Genomic DNA, 22,473 nt, shown 5'->3' on the forward strand with positions numbered 1-22,473 from the left:
ACGCTCCTGCAGTGCCGAGTACAGAATTTCACTGCAGTGTGGATTGCAAGACATTCCCAGAGCCTTTGGAAATAAGTATGATGCTAGTGTTGCCTTTATCACATATGAAATCTGTCATGCATTCAATATCTATTATTGTGCACATATATGTTCACAAGACCAGTCTTCAGTACCCAATTCCTACCATCAAAATTGGACTTCTGTTTTTCCTTCTTTAGGGAGAGGATTCCAGAGAAACATCAGGAAAACAGAATCTCTTAGGTTAAGATTCCAGGTCTTCCCCTAAGAAACATACCAGGATGTAATTCTGAGGTTCCCATTTCCTCTAGCAAAACTCAAGCTTTGAGCCATTTGCTTCTAGGGCAGCTTCCAAGACCCTCCCTTTCTTTTTCTACCAGACCAAGGACGCTCCTCTGTAGCCCCGCCCCGGAACCGCCCCAGCGCGTGACGTCACCACACGCGCCGCGCCGCGCCGTGCCTCCTGTCAGAGGCAGCCATTGTTCAGCCGGTCGCGCCCGCCTTGCTGGGCTGGATTGATCCTTATCCCTTCCTCAAGTCCCCGTTCCTTCGTAAGGCTGGGGGAGGCAGGCTAGTCCCTGTCTCTCCCAGGCTCTCCCAGGCTCTGGACACCCTGGAGCCCTCGGGTGCAGGCCACCATGAGTAAACGGAAGGCGCCGCAGGAGACTCTCAACGGGGGAATCACGGACATGCTCATGGGTTAGTCCCGGCCCGGCCCCATTGGCTTTCTCTTTCCTTTCTACCCATTGCCTTCCTTTCTCCCCATTGCCTTCCCTCCCTTCTCGCCTGCCGCTATAGTCCAGTGGGTGGGGTCAGCTCCTTGCAGCTGGTGGTCTTCCTTGGAGCTCTTCCTGAGGCACCCGTGCCGGGAGCTGATTGTCAGTTCTTCCGGGGATTTCTGGGTCATCCCTTGGGCAGCCTTTGCTGCCTGTGAAGAAATGGGTAGCCACTGACCCTTAGATGCTGCCACATCCTCTTCCAGGGAACTCAGTTTTCCTGCGTTTACTCGTAATTCTTGTTCACCCAAGCCTCTTGTTGCCTTTTCAGAACTCGCAAACTTTGAGAAGAACGTGAGCCAGGCTATCCACAAGTACAATGCTTACAGGTGGGACAGTGCAGCATTCTTTGCTAGCATGCAATCTGGTATACACCTGCTTTGTGTGGCACTTAACATAACCAAGGTTCCAATGGATATTTCGACCACCTGCAAGAGCAGAAAAAGCAACAAGAAGGTGGTACCTCACTTAATATTTCTGGAAGAATTTTGACAGAGCTCTATAGGATCAATTCAGATAAGTTCCCAATTATCCAACGTGATTGATTGGAAATGCAGTATGATTTTAAGCCATAATGAAAGGCAGTGGTTGCAATATGTACTCAAACATTTGTGGTGCGACGAATCATATCTTTCCATCTGGTTGGTCTGTGGCTGATCCTGTCACCTTCGTCGGATCTAGTCCTTGTCCATTACCAGGGGCCTTTTCCTAGCCATTATTTCCACATTTACCTGTCTCAACCCCTTAGCCTATAAATGTGCCCAAGTCCCTCAGTTCTTAACAGCAAAATGAAAACAGTCTTAACTTCCCTCTAGCTAGTACCTTATTTTTCCTTCTTGAACAATCTATGTTTCATTTCTGGACTTCCTCATCAGTAGTCATTCCCTTATGTCATTGCAGTATAATTCCCATCTTGACATTTCTCTGAAAATACTCTCACCTACATCTCATCTTATTGGAGTCTCAGTGGCATTCATCATAAGCTCATTCCATGAAAGTCTTTCCCTTGATTTTCACGATGGTAATCCCTTCTATTCTTTCATTTTTTTCATCTGTCTTAGCTTTTACTGTTGCTAGTTTCCAGAAGTCTTCCTGTAGCCCTTTCAATACTTTCTCTTTCTTGCCTTTGAGTACCACTTAAGTCATAGACTCCAAAACTTTGGGCTTTCACCAGAATTTTTTCCTTCCCACTCAAACATATTTCAAAACTGATTATGCTTTCTTCTTATGATTTCCTATGTAAAGTAATTGTACTATCATTCATACATTAGTGACCTAGAATTCACACAGATATTCAACCCTGTTTGGGTCACAGCAGTGTTTAATCTTGAAGGAGCTCATCAGAGGTTGACAGGAGCAGAAATCTAGACAAAGGATACAAAATGGGGCAAGTCCTTGAGATGAAAGAATATAACATTTTCTAAAAGTCAGTAATTCAGTTGGCTTAAGGGTTATATATAGCATGAGTGGGAAATAAATCCAGAAAAGCAAATAATCCCCTACTATCCCTACGTACTACTCACATACATACTCACCCCTAGTATACATTTCTCTTGATTGTGAATGAAGTATTTTTAAAAATAATCTAGTCTTGTCGGTATTTCATATCAAATAATTCAATATTTTTTTTGATAAAGCCTAAATATATGATGGCATACAAAAGGCCTTTCATGATCTAATTTATTCCTTTCAGGCTTGGGTACCCAGTTCCAGTTATCTGGATCTACTTGCCTTTCCTTAGCTAATCCCTTCCATAAACCGCCTTAGCCTGTTGCTTCCCCTATAATTATAACCTTTCTAGAGCCATCATCAATCATATGCTAATAAATAAGGTATAATTCAAATCTAAAGATATATATGCTAGAATAGAGTAAAAATCACAGGTTCAAAAGATTATTCAACATTTGTGCTTTAGATTTAGTTGTACTATTGCTTTTTATCAGCAACAATTCTAAACTACATTTAGCATTGAAATTTTAGACAGAATACCCTGTTGAGCACCCAGAGTATACCTAATCTATCATCAGATTATTAAACTGGGTGTACGTAGAAGTAGGCAAGAAACACATGATCACTGCTTTATGTTAAACTGAAATGTTAACAATTTTTTTTTAAAAAGAATTGATATAAGGACATAGGGAATTGCAGTTTGAAGCCATGAATTTTAAAATAGCCATCTGTAAGCAAATTTGATATCTAATAGTTCAATTAGTTTGTTAGCACATTTTAAGCAAGAATTATGAATCATCTGCAGAAACAATTAAAATATATTGTTATATGCTATTTTTCAATTATTTACAAGAAAGAAGACTACTGGTATCCCAGATCCCTCTAGTGTTACATAAACAGTTAAAATTATCCTCATCTGTGAGAAATTTCAAGAAACTTAAGAATTAGAGATATAGTAGGTAATCTATCAGCTCTCTAAATTCTAAGTTTTACATGGGAATGGAAAATTAGTTATCTTGGTGAAAGTGTAAGGTAGATATTTGTATGTGCATTTTAGTTTAAGAAAAGTTAAGATCTTGCTTGTTTTTTAATTGATTTTCCCTTTTTTTCTCTTATAGAAAAGCAGCATCTGTTATAGCAAAGTACCCACACAAAATAAAGAGTGGAGCAGAAGCTAAGAAATTGGTAAGTTTAGTGAACACACTGGTCGAACAGTTTACACGTGTACAAATTTGGGGGGTTCCCACAAAACTAAACTCATTTTTCTGAAGCTGTCTTGACCCACACAAACAGATTTCACTACTCCTAATTTTTTGGAATAAAATTAATGCCATTTAAAGCATACTCTTTCAAGCTCAAAATGTGTTTATTTGGAGATGAATAGATATATAATTGTACTTTTCTTTTTCTACTCTATCACATATGCATGTACTGACTCTCACATTGAATTCCTCTGACAATGGTGGCCATTGTCAGATGGTGTACACTTGTAATCCCAGCAACTCAGGAGGCTAAGGCAAGAAGATTGCAAGTTTGGGGCCAGACTCAGCAATTTAATGAGTCTTTTAGTAACTTAGCAATACCCTCTCTCAAATAGAAAATTAAAAGAGCTTGGGATGTAGCTTAGTGGCAAAGAATCCCTGGGTTTAATCCCCAGTACCCCACTGCCCCCCAAAACTATGGTGATGTAATGATACTATCATATCTGGTCCCTATCTATCCTTCTCTGATCCCCAGGTATAGGGACTTACATTAGTTACATTTGGGGAGAGTATTCCCCAAAGAGATTTTTACCTACAAATAGGCACATGAGTAGACCTTTTTTCTAATATGGTAGTTAGCCCTGTTTTCATTTCCATGAAACTCTATGTGCTAGTAGTGTCCTAGTAATATCAGTTTCTAGAGGCTCACATCTCTTGGTAATTTGTAATAATATCACTAAGAATGTCCTTGGAAGGTCTCCCTATTGATAGATGATTCTCTCTTATTTAACCTTACATAAATGATTCAAAGTTGCTTAAATATCTTACATTTTGTTAAAAATGCCAAACTGACATGGCTTTGATTATTCCAGATGATAGTTATCATCTCCATTTGTTGTTCTTTACTTGTGTTTTACAAAAGTCCTCTGGAATTTTAAGTATTATATTTGATCATCCTTAATTTTTCTAATGAGAGCCTTAAAAGTATGAACCATAAATGCCCTTTGTTCTCTCACCCTTCATAGTCACCCATGAATCTTGTGATTCTTACATTAATCACGTGCCACATCTTAACCTTGAATTTGTTAACCAATACAAATCCTACTTTGGTGCATGGGTTTTAAATCCTTTGTGCCATGAACCATTACCAGCAATAGTATATTTTCCCCCAATACAGCATCCAACTAAGTTATAAATACATTAGACATTTACTTCTTATTCTGAATTTCTGTCTTAGTGAACTGTTGCAATGTTAACCTCAGAGACCACACCTATTCATTCTGTTCCCCTTTCATTGAAACTCCTGAACTTCCTTTTCTGTGCTGATTGCAAATAAATTTTATTAAAGTTTTTGAAAAGCTCTGATACACTTCATCCTGAATCTGAGCTCCTGATATGACCCTAAAAAAAAGCATGAAAGTATCCAAAACTCCTTTTCCATTAGACTGGACTTCACATAAAAATATCAACATTATTTCTTTTTACTATTACTTAAGAATCAAAGACCTATTATCTAGCCCATAGGAGTGCTTCTCAATAATTCCAGAAATCTTACATTTCCAGAATGAGTTGTTTGTCTTTTATTCCTTAATGTTAGATACAGAAAATAGCTTGGGTCTAAATTGCTTGAGGTCTATTTATTGAGTGAAATTGTTGTAGCACTATCTGTAAAGGAAAAAATAATTACCTTTTTATCATTTAATATTAGAAATGAGAAGTCTGAGCAGTTTTCCTTTTCTAATCTTCCTAAATCTTTTGTTCATTTCTACTTGGTTATTGCTTTTTCAGAACTTGAATATGCATTCAGTAGTTTTTGAGACATCGAGAGTACACAAGGGTGAATTAGGGCTAAAGGTCAGTAGGAAATAACTGACACACATGTTATTTTGCTTGTTGAATGTTTAAAAGGACCAATAAATGTGAAAAAAAAAGTTTAAGTTGGAAAATAAAACAATATACCATATATTGCCTCTCAAATTATCAAACTAGTATGAAATGTAAATAAGGTTGTGAAAAAAAAAAGAACCTTCATTTACTGCTGAAGGGTGTCTTGATTGTTACAGCCTTTCTGGGGAAAATTTGGCATACTGTATATATTGACCCAACAATTCCACTTTGAGGAATTTGTTCTAAGAAAACCAGTAGAGTTATGTGTACACAAGGACTAAGCAACTTACAACTTTTGAGCACCTATATACCAGGCATTAGGGATATGCAGTGAACAGATAAGATCTCTGCTTTTTTAGAGCTTACATTCTAGAACAGTACTGTCCAATATGGCAACCATAAACCACATTTGACTATTTAGTCCTTGAAATGTGGCTAGTGTAACTGAAGAATTCTAAATTTTAATTAAATTGTCATTATGTGGCTAGTGTTCTACATTGGACTTTGTAGTTCTAGAGCAATGATTCCTAGACCAATGTGATACCTAGACCAGCAGCAACAACAGCACTGAGGAACTTAGAAGTACAAATCCTTGGCATATCCCTGATAAAGTGAATCAGAAACGCTAAGGTGGGACTTGACACTGTGCTTTTTTTTTTTAATACAGACACAACACATATTGGGTTTTTAATGAGAAAATGTCTGTATACTTGCATCAAATGCCTCACAATCACTATAAAACCAAAGCAGGATAATAACACCGAAATGGTTACATACACAGGAAAGCCAGATACAGAGTATAATTTTCAAACACAGTATTACTACTTTTTCCCCCTCCTCCAATAAAAAAAGAAAGAAAATGTCATTTGGATAAAGAGCAATACAAAATCAAAATTGGCAGCTTACTGAATGCTAAAATTCAGGAAATTGGTTCTGTAACTCAAACTGGATATAATCACCATCTCTAATACTTAGGCTGTTTTGTTTTTCAATACATAGTTTAATTAAATCCATTCTTCATTTGGAAAAAAAATGTCTTCAGCGACAAGAGTCAACTGCTTTAGTGTTCGTTGTTATTGAGTATATATATGTGTGTGTTCATGTGGAACTGATATAGATACTGCTTCTGTGTCATTGCCTAGGGTGGGCAGCATGAATGGGTAATTGGCATTGTCATCCAAGTAGAACTCAACCCGACTTCTGTCACTGATAGACCCTGTTTCTATAATTTCTGGATGAGAGAACCCAGGTGTGTCAGTAGACACTTTGCTTGTGTCCAGGTGATGCTAATGCATGCACCTCTGTTCTAAAGGGAGTTCATAATAGCATTATTATACTATCAAATAATTAGAAACCATCTAAATGTTTACATGAAGGGTATTAAGTAAATTATACATCTGTAAGATGATATACTAAAGACACCATTGTATTTATTTATTGATATAAAAATGTGTTCATAATGTATTAGGAAAAAGCATATATGTAAAGATGTATATTTATAAGTAAAAAAGAAATCAAATAATAATTTCCAGGGCAATGAGATTGACAAGTGATTTTAGTATTATTTGTGTAACTTTTCTAATTTTTCTACAACAAAATTTAATTTTAAATGAGTCATTTAGACTTATTTTATAAAGGTTTCTCTTTTGTCAATCATTTAAGCATTTTGCTGCTGGGAGAATTCATTACTGGGGTTCAATTTTCTGTCCATTGTTTGAAAACTTGTCACTTATGAGCATTTGTTTATCTTTTCCCACTTTATCATTTAGTAATTTGGTAAGCATTACAATTATATGATTTTTATATTTTTCATTTTTTGTGTAGCCTGGAGTAGGAACAAAAATTGCTGAAAAAATTGATGAGTATTTAGCAACTGGAAAATTGCGTAAACTGGAAAAGGTAAAATTTTAACTGATTTACTTATTTGGTTACAGTGGCTTCCTTTATGGCAACTATCATGTAGTGTCCTTACAGGGCAATTGATGTCTTTACTCACTTTTCCAGAAGGAAAGAGATGAGTAGACTTTATGGCTTTACGTATTCTATTTTTTAAATGTGAACATTGCTTCTATAAAATTTTCACTTATTAGTTGGGCATGGTAGTGCAACCTGTAGTACCTTATGCACAGGAAGCTGAGATGGAAGGATCACTTGAACTCACAGGTTTGAGATAAGCCTGGGCCACTTTGTCTCACACACACACAAAAAAATCCCTCTTATTTTATGTGACATTTAAGAGATTTTTAGCATCATGATACAGTTGGCTCTTTATTTTTTTTACTATTCAGAAAAGAGATTATAAATTTTGACTAAAAGGTCATTGTCATTTAGAATTTCTGTTCTTTAATTCTTCCAAGTATTTTTATGCTTTTATTTCACTCTAATGATAATAATTATATCATTTCTCGTCTCTTATGGATAGGCCTCTTAAAAGTATTAGAAAATTGAAAAATTCAGAGACTGGATGTTAAATGTTCTTCCCATGAAAATAACTATATGAAGTGGTACATTTGTTAATTAGCAAATTTATTGGATTTTACCAGTCTACAACTTATGTATATTTCAAGACATTGTGTTGTATATGATAAATACACGCAATTTTATCTGTCAATTTAAAGAAAAAAAGTTATTTGTTTTGGTGCTGATGATTGAATTCAGAGCCTCATGCACACACTCTACCACAGTACTATACCCCCATCCAAAAGTATTGAATAAATTAGAGATGAGACATCTTCAGCTGCTCTGTTATTCACCTGTAACTACCTAGGTTATATATGAATATTTCACTATGTGTTAACCAGGTAAATGTAAATGATTTTGGTTTTTAATAAGATCATTTAAGTTCTCAAAGCATTCTTAAATCATTGTTAGACGTTTTTTTTTTTTCCTTAAAGATTCGGCAGGATGATACAAGTTCATCCATCAATTTCCTAACTCGAGTTAGTGGCATTGGGTAAGAACTACTTTTTAACAGACATAGTCATAGATTGGTTATATTTTTCATGTCAATCAAGCTAAGTTACCTGCTGTTTTTCTTCTAAACCTGTGCTTCACTACCTCTTTGCCTTTACTCATACAGTTCACCTTTTCATAGCTTATGGATGTGAAGCTGATTATTCACATGATGCCTCATTTAAAGCAAATGTTACCTTCTCTCTTCTTTCCTCTAAACTCTACTAGTATTTGCTGTGTACACCTTTTGCCCTCTTCAGATTGTGTCTCTTCTGCTTCTCTAAGCATAGTGTTTTTCTTTAGAACCATGAATTTGGAATAAGCACTCAGATGTTTTTTAATGCAGGAATCTTTATCTCAGATTTGGAACTAGCACTGAAAAGGTCTTTTGACACTGGACAAAGGAAAGATTAACACTGAAATATTAAGGCCATAATGTTTTCCTTACCTCTTATCTTTAAGAAACAAGGCATTCCTTTACATTATATGATGATTATTCCTTTAAGTGACCACATTTTAGATAGAAGTTATTCTAAACTGTATTACATTCTTAAGCATAATATACTGAAAATTATCATGACTCCTTATGGACCCAAGGCTATTTTAAAATTTTCATTAGAAGATGTTTTAGAGAGCATGTTATATTATCCTCTTTTTTTAAGGAAGAAAGCTGAAACTTGAGTGTAGAAAGTACTGTGGCAGAGCCAGAATTAGAACTCTTGTCTCCTGACTCCGCGTTCAATTCTGTTTTTTGTTTGCCACATTGCCTTACTAATATCCATGTCAATTATACCACACTATAATATCATAATGTTTGCACACTGTTCCAAAAACTATGACTCGGGCTGTTATATGAACATGAATGTGTATGTGTGCTTTTCTTTCTGATCTCTGTTCTCACTTTTACTGTAAATTGATATAAGGGAAGAGAATCAGGAAAACTGAGTACTGGTCCTGACCAACTAAATTTGTTACCTTAGCAAATTATTTTCAGTTTTTTAGATTCTGATGCCCTTCTTTATAAAATGAGATGGAGATTTGATTAATCTCTAAGGTTCCTTCTGTCCCTGCCATTCCATAAGAGCATCCTTAGTCCTTTTTTTTTTTAATATTTTCTTAGTTGTCAATAGATCGTTCTTTCTTTCTTTCTTTCTTTCTTCCTTTCTTCCTTTCTTCCTTTCTTTATTTATTTATGGTGCTGAGAATCAAACCAGTGCCTCACACATGCTAGGCAAGTACTCTACCACTGAGCCACAACCCCAGCCCATCCTTAGTTCTTTCTAATGTTCTGATTTATTTATGTGAACATGGCAATCACAGTGATTGTTCATTAACCCAATCAGATTTTATCACTGCTTTGCTCAGTATGCTCTAACAGCCTCCCATTGCACTCAGAATAAAACCCAAACTTACCACCCTGGCTTTAAAAACATGATAATGTGTGGCCCCTGTGTACTGCTCAGTGATATCTCATTCTAGCCATACTTGTTTTTCTTCTTTCTTGAACAAGCCAAGCTTATGCCAGCCTGAGGGCTTTTGACCTTCCCTTTCCCTTTCCCCTTGATCCCTTGTAGCTGGCTCTTTGTTATTTAAATCTCAGCTTATGTATTATCTCAGAGCCCTTTACTCACCACCCAGTCTAAAGCAGAACTCAGTCATTCTGTTATGTCTGGATTTGAATTCCTCCACTTGATATTTTTCTTGTTTGTATATGTATTTATGTATCCCCTTACTAGAATGTAAGCAGGTGATATCTAGTGCTCTTATTTATCTTATTTATGCTGTATCTTCAGCACAGTGTCTGGCATATGATATGGTCCTCAGTAAATCTTATTTGAGTGAATGAACAATTTTCAAGTGCCCATATGTTTGAATGTGGATATTATGATGGCTAGCTGTTTAGGTGTTTTTTTCCCTGTCCAAGTTCAGGATTATCTTCCTAATGATTGAAACTTCAAAAATTCTTACTTTGAATAAAATTGCACATTACCAAAGTAACCATTTTGGTAGGTCTTATTTAGCATAATATCAGGTCTTTATGTTTGACCTTCCCTTTTATTTTATTTTTTAAATATTTGATTGTTACAGTGACCCTGAATTCCATTCGATATTGAGACAATGCATTTCTTTCTTTGTAGTCCATCTGCTGCAAGGAAGTTTGTAGATGAAGGAATTAAAACATTAGAGGGTAAGTATGACCACAGGTTGCTAATTCCAGCTTAAATATGGTCCTGAAGGACCATTAATAAATACTCTAACAAACTAAAACCTGGAAAACCTGTTCTCAATTAATAAATACAAATAAAATTTTCTTTTTAACTCTGTAGTAGAATATAGATGTATAATTTATAGTCCCATCTTAAACATTTTTAGGTTTGTAATTCAGAAGAAAATCAAAACCAGGAAGTGATTTCTTGGTTTAAAGACAATGAAAATAGTTCTCATTTATAGATGTTTAGAAGATTTAAATTACTTTTGTTTCTATAATAAAACAAAAACATTTGTTTCTATAATAAAACATTTAATCTTATATGTTAAGATTAAATGCTGAGTTATATATATTGAGAGTTGAGTGCTTATTGAAGGAATTTTTAATTTGAAGGAAGTATTAAAAATAGAGCCTAAATCAAGTAATTTTAAAACACATAAACTTAACATAGCAATCCTTTCAATTTAATTTATCTCTTCATACTTTTCAAGGTGTATACTATATATATATATGAATTCATTATAGTACATCCATGGCATTAAGGGTTTAGTATTTGTGGGTTCAACTATTATAAGCAACACAGTGGTTAGGTGAACGTGTTTTGGAGACTGACCTGGTTTGAATCCCAACTAGCCATACTTGCTTTTCTCCTTTCTTGAATAGCCAACAAACTCATGCCAGCCTGAGGGCTTTTGACTTTCCCTTTTCCCTTGATCCTTCATAGCTGGCTCTTTGTCATTTAAATCTCATATTATATTATATTATATTATATTACATATTATCTCAGAGGCCTTTATGAGCATTGTGCTTCAGTTTCTTAGCTACAAAACAAATATTTCATATAATTTAATGCAGTCTGTAAAGCACTTAGCAGAGTGCTTAATAGTAAGTACTGAAAAATGATTAACTTACTTTTATGAAATATTGTTCACTAAACTAAGTATTACTAAACCGAGAATTTCTAGAGACTGATCTCTTTCTGTGCATCTCAGAGAGGTTATGTGCTTTTCTCCTTGTGACATATACAGTATATCTGAAGAAGATGATTGACTAAAGCACTTAAACCCACTCAAGTTTGTGGGTTTCAAGCTGGTTGCTGCTTGGGAGGCTGAGTCAGGCCAGCCTGGGCAACATAGCAAGAAACTGGAAAAAAAAAAAAAGTGGGTTTCTCAAAGGTATTCGGGTTTTATCTCTTGGTAGTGTCAAACATTTTGTTTTTATATTACTTCATAATTATGTAATGTCTATATATTTAACTTATAGATATATACATATATATCACTATTTCCATTTCATTTTCAGATATATATGTTTAGTATTTCCTGTGGGAGATGTTAAATGTTCCATGTGTCATAAAGATGCTTATTTTTCTCTGTTTTATATCTCCAGAGTGAATTTATGTGTTTGTTAATCTAAGGGTGATCATAGGAATTGCTTTTAAACCATGCTTGTTGTTTTCTTTAACGAGGTTCACTACTGTACTTATGCCTAGAAAAAGAAGAACACCTAATGGAACTCAGTCACTTTTAAGATACAGTGTTAGGACAACTTTTGCAAATTTAAAAATGAAGCTAATACCTTTACTTTCAACAGGATTTTTAGTACAATGCCTAAAGTAAGAGCAAATTTTCTTTTGATATTTGAAATGTGAAAGTAAAATGCACAAATCAGTATTCAACACTAATTCAATGGAGTGAATGAACAAATGTACACTATGAATGAACCTAAGTAATCATAAAGTCTTCAGAAGTTGTGATTGCTGCTGCTATGAATAGTAAATTAAGCAATATTAGTTCTTACAAGGTCGCCTTTTATGATAGCCAGCAAAATTTGATATAATTCCTGTATATTTATCATTTCATGTAACTCTCATTCAAATTTTGAGTCAGTAAATGGAAATGATCATAAAATTAGATGTTAAGTTTTTACTATATTGATTTGGAGAGTCATTTTTTCTAGTTCTTAATATCTAAAAATTTTTTTCTCCTTGTTTTTATCCAAACCATTTCAATGTATTTTCCCTCCAGCTAGTTCTTTGAAAAAAAGTAGCTGAGTTTAGTATTTTTTCTCCCAAAAGTGTTCAAATTAACACCTCAAACTTATCTTCTATTCAGATCTCAGAAAAAATGAAGATAAATTGAATCATCATCAACGAATTGGGCTGAAGTAAGAGCAAATTTTCTTTTGATATTTGAGATGTGAAAGTAAAAATTTTTATAGACATTCTTTTATACACCATAATAATTCCTCAAATTAGGTAAACACAAGCATTTTCCAATTTAGGAATGCTAAGATTTGTTGCAGACTCTTGTAGAGTTTGTGTATATGTACGTACATTTTGTTATTGTTTTATATTTTACTTATTTTAAGAATTTCCCTCATTCACTTGACTTTAGTGGACAACTCCCTCTTAAAATACATAAAGCTTAGTGCAGTGACTTAGACAGTCATTGGGTGTTCATTCCATGATTCTGTAGTACACAGCACTGTACTAGGTCTGGGGGAAGAATACTAAAGAGATTCAGTGTAGCAGTTTGTTTAGTCTGAGAAGAACATGAAACATGTAAACATCAGTTTACATGAACATGAAAAACTAAAGTTTTTTAATAAGAAGAAAAATCTCTAAACAACTAAAAACAGTATAAATAACTAGTATGTATGTTTCTCTATCAGTATCAATAATTATTTTGTGTGCTAGATATTGATTATTTACAATGATAGTGTATAAGCAGTATATGTATTTCCTCTTAAACTTATACTATTATTCTAAAATTTTGAGCCATTAAGAGACCAGGATGGTGTGATTCTTACTTTCTTTGCATTTATATAGTAAATGGAGGTATTGTGAAGAACGTGGCTATCATGAGAACTGATTTTGAAGAATTACATTATCATTCTTAGTCATATGCTTAGATATCATTTCAAACAGAGATAATATCTTTATAACTGCTTTATTGAGATATAAGTCATAAGTCATGCAATTTATCAATTTAAAGGATATAGTTCAGTGATTTTTGGTATGTACACAGAGTTGTGCAACTATTATTACAATTTTAGGACATTTTTGTTATCCTCAAAAGAACTCATCCATTAGCAGTCATTCCCCATTTATCCTCATTCAGCCCTAGGCAACCACTAATCTGCTGTTCAAATTTGCCTCTTCTGGACATTTCATATAAATGAAATCAATATGTGGTCTTTACTGATTTCTTTCACTTGCCATATTATTGACGAGGTTCATCCATGTTTTAGGTTAATATTTTAAAATGCAACAATTTGCAGAATTTTTGTGTTATTTTTGAATTTATATTTATTTTTTAACTGATATATAATAGCACTGTACATATTTGGGAGTTTCCATGTGATGTTTGATACATGTATATGCTGTGTTATTTAGTTAGAGTAAACATATCTCCTTAAACATTTATCATTACTTTATGGTGAAAACATTCAAAATCCTTTCTTCTAGCTATTTAAAATATATAGCAAATTCTCATTATCTATAGTTATCCTACAGTGCAATAGCACAACAGAATTTCTTACTCCTATTTTTGCAAGATTTAAGTGCAGTTAACTGTAACCAACCCCTTGATTTACCAGTAAAGAGCAGTACTTTGAAAACATGTCCCAACTTAAATATGTTTATTTACTATTGTAATGTGAATATGAAACTTACTTACATATAAGTTTTGATGCAGTTTCTTGAATATTACAAAGGATGAACTTCAGGATTTTGATCCATTTAAGAAACAGACACCCCATCTCAGTTTTGCTGTTGTCTTCTCAATAAATTCTATTCTTGATTTGTGAGAATTGTAATCTGCTGGTATAAGGACACTATGTATGGTAGGCAATTTAATTTCTAAAAAGATTTAAATTTTGCAAAAATCTTTTGTGTACTTTTTCTGTCTTTATAGATACTTTGAGGACTTTGAAAAAAGAATCCCTCGTGAAGAGATGTTACAAATGCAAGTAAGAATATGCTGAACTGTATTTTTTGATTACTGTTGAGAACATCACTTGGTGAAAAGCTGTTTTTGGAATACTGACTTAATCTTTCTTCTATTAGGATATTGTACTAAATGAAGTTAAAAAAGTGGATTCTGAATACATTGCTACAGTCTGTGGCAGTTTCAGAAGAGGTAACATACTTCCTAATCTTGGGCTATTTCATGCCTCAATGTTAAAATTGCCTAGAATATGTGAAAAACTTGGATTAAAAATGTGTCATTTATATTACTTCTTGGATTTACTAAGACCCTATAGTATTAGCTATTTATTTGTTCATAGATGGGAATATGTATAAATAATTAGAGGAGAGTCATTCTGATTTTATTATAGAATAATATTTTTAACTGCTTTTAACAAAATTTATAAAATTATTTAGGTATATTAAAACACTAATAGTGGGGCTGGGGTTGTAGCCAAGTGGTAGAGCGCTTGCCTTGCATACGTGAGGCGCTGGGTTTGATCCTCAGCACCACATAAAATAAATAAATAAAGGTATTGTGTTCATCTACAACTAAAAAAAAAAAACTATAAGAAAAAAACACTAATAGTGGTTATCTGGTTATACGCTAATGGAGTTGTAGGTAGTTTTATTTACTTTTTAAATTTTCTACATTTTCTCTAATGAATCTAAGAATAGTGTCTCAAAATCACCAGCTCAAAACCCATTCTCACAATCACCAGGTTTTTCAGGTCTTTCACTTACTATGTGAGAGCAAGCAAAGTGAGAACCACACAATCCTAGTCTCTTTGGAGGCTAACATAGCTTTTTAAATTGGAATAGAAAAATTTTGTTTAAAACATTTTAGAGTAAATACCTAGATTGAATCTCTGGTCACCAGTAGAATTTTGGGTAGAAAGTAGGCAATGGGCTATCAGAAATATTCCAGGTATTTTCTGTAAGAATTTAGAGTTGGATTAAATCCATATTTGCTGATAAGTGGAAAGAACATTGAATTGGGATAAAAAGACCTGGGTTCTGAGGCCAAGTCTTCTTACTACTATATGATTTTAAGTAAATCTGTCTTTGCTTTATCCTAATTTTCATATTTTCAAAATGAAAGGATTAAAGTTAACCAGTTATTTGAGTATGTCAATATCAGAAACACCTGGGAATTTTAAAAAAATATATATACATTGTTATACCCTGCTACAGACCTACTAAATAAAAATTACCTTAGGTGGGGACTTGGATTATCTATTTTCAAAATGTGTGTATGTGTATACGTGCGTATATGTGTGTAAAAAATATATATTTTTGTATATTTTTATATACATATTTTATATATATGTATATACTTTGTACCAGGCATTTAACCAAGGGATGCTTAACACCTGAGCCACATCCTCAACCCTTTTTAATATTTTATTTGGAGACAGGGTCTAAGTTGCTTAGAGCATTGATAAGTTGCTGAGGCTGGCTTTTAACTCATGATCCCCCTATCTTAGCGTCCTGAGCCGCTGGGATTAAAGGCATGCACCACCACACCCAGTTCAAAATGTATATTTTGATGCAAAGCAAGCTGAAATGCACACTCTGAATATGACAAACTTTTTGGATTTATATATTTTATTTTTATTTATGTTGTTGACTATGTTATATGGCTGTATGCTTTAATATTAAAAAAAGAGGACTGGGATTTGGCTCAGTGGCAAGCGCTTGCTTCGCATGTATGAGGCACTGGATTCGATCCTCAGCACCACATAAATATAAATAAATAAAGGTATTGTGCCCATCTACAATTAAAAAAATTTTTTAAATATATAAAAAAATGGCATACACTGTGAAGTCTCAGTTTTACTCTGTCTCTGTTCATTCTGTATACTACATGCCACCATTGTCCCATTAATAATCACTTTCTTTTGAATTCTTTTCAATGTTTCTGCTTAAAGATAACAACTAATATGAGTATACATTTTTTATTTTCTCCTCCACTTCCCTTTCCCTTTTTTTCACCAGGTAACATTATATTTGCATAATACTATACCTTTTTTTTTTTAAAAATTAAAGATATATCCTGGAGATTTTTCATATCAGTATACAGAGATTGTCTTTATTCTTTTTTATAGTTGCATAATATTTGCTTTTGTGGGTTTGCCATAATTTATTTATCAAGCCCTCTATTAATGGACCCTTGAGTCTATCTTTCCTTCCGGTCTTCCTTTGCTAATATGATTTTCTTTTTGTTTTTTAAAAATAATAAAGTGATTTTGGTAGTAACTGCATAGTGAAAGCATTCAACTTATAGGAGAAAGAAATGAGAACACAATAGAATTTTCTTTATTAAAATAGCTTTTGTAAATATCCTGAAATCAGTACACATTCACCCTTGTCTTTTTTATATGTAAATACAAGAATTCCCCACTTATCCATAGTTTTGCCTTGTGAGGGTTCAGTAACTCAGGACAACCACAGTCTGAAACTACTAAATGGAAAATTCCAGAAATAAACAATTTGTAGTTTTAAGTTATCATGGGTACCAAGAAGAAATCTCCCTCCATCCTGCCTGGGATGTAAATCATCCCTTTGTCCAGTATATCCACAGTTTATTCTACCTGTCCTGCACTTCATCACTTAGCCATCTTGGCTCTCTGATCTCAGATTGACTATTGAAATATCACAGGGCCTTATTTTACTGAATAAGGGCCTCAAAGCATAAGAGTAGTGATGCTGATGATTCAAATCTGCCAAAGAACATCTATAAAGTATGTCCTTTAAGTGAAATTGGGAAAGTTCATGACTTAATAAGGAAAAGAAAAAACTTGTATGCTAAGCTTGTTAAGGTCTACATTAAGAACACATCTTCTACCCATGAAATTATGAAGAAGGAAAATGAAATTTATGCTAGTTTTGGTGTCACATCTCAAACTGCAAAAATTATGGCCATGGTGTGTAATAGGTACTGAGTTAATATAGAAAAGGTATTAAATTATAGGGTTTGGTCCTATCTGTGGTTTCAGGCATCCACTGAGGGAGGGCCTTAAAATCCTCTGCAGAAAAGGGGGACTACTGTATCTGGTTAAAGATTGATACATAGGATGATGATCTGCATGGTCACCTAAAGTATGTTTTGCATGTACTATACTTATCAAAATGAAAAGAGAGGAGATAGGATTATTTTATGCCGAATGAGGCACAATAGTAGATGCTTTAGCTCTTATCTAGTTGCACAGTAGCCTATGAAATAGTTTTTAGTAGTTTACAGACAAAGAAACTGAGGTTTAGAGGAATGTAAGAGTCCTCATTTGCAGTACTAAAAGTGAAAAACATCTAATTAGAGTCAAAATTTCATAGTTCAAAGTAAGGTTCAAACAGCTATGTGTAACTTGCCTGAAGTTATATGGTTATAAAGATCAAAACCTGAGTCATTATAAAGTGCTGTGTTCTTATCCATGATACTATAATAATAATTTTTTACCAATATTTATTAAATGACTTCAGTCATAAGAATTAAAATAAATTACCTTTTAAAGAGAGCATATTGTTTGAGATTTTTAGATATTTAGTTGTTCATAGATGTATTCCAAAGCCATTTTCAAAAATTGTCTTTATTGTTGAGTGGTTAAGTGCATTATTAGCACATTAAATATACAAGTTGTATGCAATATGTATCTAATGCCAATTACTGTTGTTATCCCAGATTCTGCTGTCTCTATCAATAAACCTGAATTATTGGACAGAAAATTGAAATCTTTTAACTAATTCTGAATATGAAGCACAGTGAAATAGAATAATAGGCTATAAGAAGTAAGGCTCTTCTATGTATGTCATTAGTTTTGTTCTTCATTGGCCTAATTGATAGATTTATATGGAGAATACCTTCCATATTCCTTGTTACTGTAGGTGCAGAATCTAGTGGTGACATGGATGTTCTTCTGACCCATCCAAACTTTACCTCGGAATCAACCAAACAGGTACCCTAGAACTTATAATCAAATATGTTCTGTCATACAGCAGTGCAGCAGTAAATATCATTTTCTAAATTGTTTCACAACAAATCATTTTAATCTTTCTGAAAGTATTGGGCTGGGGATGTGGCTCAAGCGGTAGCGCGATTGCCTGGCATGCGTGCGGCCCGGGTTCGATCCTCAGCACCACATACAAACAAAGATGTTGTGTCCACCAAAAACTAAAAAATAAATATTAAAAATTCTCTCTCTCTCTCTCTCTCTCTCTCTTTAAAAAAAAAAAAGTATTGAGAAACTACTTTTTTTTTTTTTTTTTNTTTGATCCTCAGCACCACATAAAATAAATAAATAAAGGTATTGTGTTCATCTACAACTAAAAAAAAAAAACTATAAGAAAAAAACACTAATAGTGGTTATCTGGTTATACGCTAATGGAGTTGTAGGTAGTTTTATTTACTTTTTAAATTTTCTACATTTTCTCTAATGAATCTAAGAATAGTGTCTCAAAATCACCAGCTCAAAACCCATTCTCACAATCACCAGGTTTTTCAGGTCTTTCACTTACTATGTGAGAGCAAGCAAAGTGAGAACCACACAATCCTAGTCTCTTTGGAGGCTAACATAGCTTTTTAAATTGGAATAGAAAAATTTTGTTTAAAACATTTTAGAGTAAATACCTAGATTGAATCTCTGGTCACCAGTAGAATTTTGGGTAGAAAGTAGGCAATGGGCTATCAGAAATATTCCAGGTATTTTCTGTAAGAATTTAGAGTTGGATTAAATCCATATTTGCTGATAAGTGGAAAGAACATTGAATTGGGATAAAAAGACCTGGGTTCTGAGGCCAAGTCTTCTTACTACTATATGATTTTAAGTAAATCTGTCTTTGCTTTATCCTAATTTTCATATTTTCAAAATGAAAGGATTAAAGTTAACCAGTTATTTGAGTATGTCAATATCAGAAACACCTGGGAATTTTAAAAAAATATATATACATTGTTATACCCTGCTACAGACCTACTAAATAAAAATTACCTTAGGTGGGGACTTGGATTATCTATTTTCAAAATGTGTGTATGTGTATACGTGCGTATATGTGTGTAAAAAATATATATTTTTGTATATTTTTATATACATATTTTATATATATGTATATACTTTGTACCAGGCATTTAACCAAGGGATGCTTAACACCTGAGCCACATCCTCAACCCTTTTTAATATTTTATTTGGAGACAGGGTCTAAGTTGCTTAGAGCATTGATAAGTTGCTGAGGCTGGCTTTTAACTCATGATCCCCCTATCTTAGCGTCCTGAGCCGCTGGGATTAAAGGCATGCACCACCACACCCAGTTCAAAATGTATATTTTGATGCAAAGCAAGCTGAAATGCACACTCTGAATATGACAAACTTTTTGGATTTATATATTTTATTTTTATTTATGTTGTTGACTATGTTATATGGCTGTATGCTTTAATATTAAAAAAAGAGGACTGGGATTTGGCTCAGTGGCAAGCGCTTGCTTCGCATGTATGAGGCACTGGATTCGATCCTCAGCACCACATAAATATAAATAAATAAAGGTATTGTGCCCATCTACAATTAAAAAAATTTTTTAAATATATAAAAAAATGGCATACACTGTGAAGTCTCAGTTTTACTCTGTCTCTGTTCATTCTGTATACTACATGCCACCATTGTCCCATTAATAATCACTTTCTTTTGAATTCTTTTCAATGTTTCTGCTTAAAGATAACAACTAATATGAGTATACATTTTTTATTTTCTCCTCCACTTCCCTTTCCCTTTTTTTCACCAGGTAACATTATATTTGCATAATACTATACCTTTTTTTTTTTAAAAATTAAAGATATATCCTGGAGATTTTTCATATCAGTATACAGAGATTGTCTTTATTCTTTTTTATAGTTGCATAATATTTGCTTTTGTGGGTTTGCCATAATTTATTTATCAAGCCCTCTATTAATGGACCCTTGAGTCTATCTTTCCTTCCGGTCTTCCTTTGCTAATATGATTTTCTTTTTGTTTTTTAAAAATAATAAAGTGATTTTGGTAGTAACTGCATAGTGAAAGCATTCAACTTATAGGAGAAAGAAATGAGAACACAATAGAATTTTCTTTATTAAAATAGCTTTTGTAAATATCCTGAAATCAGTACACATTCACCCTTGTCTTTTTTATATGTAAATACAAGAATTCCCCACTTATCCATAGTTTTGCCTTGTGAGGGTTCAGTAACTCAGGACAACCACAGTCTGAAACTACTAAATGGAAAATTCCAGAAATAAACAATTTGTAGTTTTAAGTTATCATGGGTACCAAGAAGAAATCTCCCTCCATCCTGCCTGGGATGTAAATCATCCCTTTGTCCAGTATATCCACAGTTTATTCTACCTGTCCTGCACTTCATCACTTAGCCATCTTGGCTCTCTGATCTCAGATTGACTATTGAAATATCACAGGGCCTTATTTTACTGAATAAGGGCCTCAAAGCATAAGAGTAGTGATGCTGATGATTCAAATCTGCCAAAGAACATCTATAAAGTATGTCCTTTAAGTGAAATTGGGAAAGTTCATGACTTAATAAGGAAAAGAAAAAACTTGTATGCTAAGCTTGTTAAGGTCTACATTAAGAACACATCTTCTACCCATGAAATTATGAAGAAGGAAAATGAAATTTATGCTAGTTTTGGTGTCACATCTCAAATATCAAAAGAAAATTTGCTCTTACTTCAGCCCAATTCGTTGATGATGATTCAATTTATCTTCATTTTTTCTGAGATCTGAATAGAAGATAAGTTTGAGGTGTTAATTTGANCTTTTTTTTTTTTTTTAGTTGTAGATGAACAAATACCTTTATTTTTATGTGGTGCTGAGGATTGAACCCAGTGCCTTACACATGCGAGGCTAGCATTCAACCACTGAACCACAACCTCAATCCTAAAAAACAAAACATTTTTGATTTTGGATGACATATGCCTTTTAAAGATAAAGCAGCTAACTCTTTAATGAAACAGATAAACACAAATTGTGTTTGTTTTAGGGTATCATGAGATTGGTGAGAAACTAGTTTCTGAAAATGTTTTATTTGATAAAATGAATTCTTTGTTTGAGGGGAAAGATACTTAATCAGAACATTAAAAAGAGTGTGGGGCTAGGGATGTAGCTCGGTGGTAGATTGCTTGCCTAGCATGCTGGAGGCCCTGGGTTCAATCCCTAGCAATCCGCCCCCCCCAAAAAAAAATCCTCACATAAAACAAAATCATAGAGATTTTTCCATAAATAATCTGAAAACTCATGTTAAAAATATTTTAGGTTGGACATGTAGCTCAGTGGCCTTAGGTTCAATCCCCAGCACCAAACAAAAAGATTTTTTCATATGACAGAATAATTGCTCTTTTTTCTTATTCCCTGATTATGATTCTGCAGCCAAAGCTGTTACATCGTGTTGTGGAGCAGTTACAAAAGGTCCATTTTATTACAGATATGCTATCCAAGGGGGAAACAAAGTTCATGGTAAGTACCCATTTGAATTAACATATGTGAAAAAAAATCCTTAGAGATTGCTTAGTAACCATTCTGAGTATGTGACTTTATTGTAGCTTTGTAGTAAGGTCAACAAATAGCTGGGCAGGATGGCGCTCACCTGTAATCCCAGTGGCTAGGAAGCTGAGGCAAGGAGGTTCATGAGTTCAAAGCTGGCCTCAGTTATTTAGTGAGGCTCTAAGCAACTTAGTGATACCCTGTCTCCAAATAAAATATCAAAAGGTTGGGGATGTGGCTCAGTGGTTGAGTGCCCCTGGATTCAATCCCCAGTACAAACCCTCCCCGCCGCCCCCGTAAAAAAAAAAAAAAAAAAGGATGTCCTTGAGACCTTAGAGAAAAATAATTGATACGACACCTGATTCTTATAGCTACTCTTACAATGTTTTAGTTAAGAACTTTTTTCTTTCAGGGGCTGGGATTTAACTCAGTGGTAGAGTGCTTGTTAGCATGCATGAGACCCTGGGTTCAGGTCCTAACACTGTGAAAAAAAAAAAAA

General features: G+C 33.9%; 1 protein-coding gene across 1 annotated transcript in view; it reads left to right on the plus strand.

Annotated features, from left to right (window-relative positions):
- Positions 1–453: 453 nt before the first annotated feature.
- Polb (DNA polymerase beta) overlaps positions 454–22,473 on the plus strand; it is a 25,957-nt gene continuing 3,937 nt past the window's right edge. Inside the window, exons 1-11 of the mRNA XM_015506237.2 lie at positions 454–717; positions 1,066–1,123; positions 3,362–3,428; positions 7,157–7,231; positions 8,227–8,285; positions 10,423–10,472; positions 12,608–12,659; positions 14,411–14,465; positions 14,563–14,635; positions 18,346–18,416; positions 21,861–21,947. Coding sequence (XP_015361723.1) covers positions 657–717; positions 1,066–1,123; positions 3,362–3,428; positions 7,157–7,231; positions 8,227–8,285; positions 10,423–10,472; positions 12,608–12,659; positions 14,411–14,465; positions 14,563–14,635; positions 18,346–18,416; positions 21,861–21,947 — 708 coding nt within the window. The 5' untranslated portion in view covers positions 454–656. The remainder of the gene's footprint in view (positions 718–1,065; positions 1,124–3,361; positions 3,429–7,156; positions 7,232–8,226; positions 8,286–10,422; positions 10,473–12,607; positions 12,660–14,410; positions 14,466–14,562; positions 14,636–18,345; positions 18,417–21,860; positions 21,948–22,473) is intronic.

Source organism: Marmota marmota, unplaced genomic scaffold (genome assembly GCF_001458135.2).
Source record: "Marmota marmota marmota unplaced genomic scaffold, marMar, whole genome shotgun sequence".
Lineage (NCBI taxonomy): Eukaryota > Metazoa > Chordata > Mammalia > Rodentia > Sciuridae > Marmota > Marmota marmota.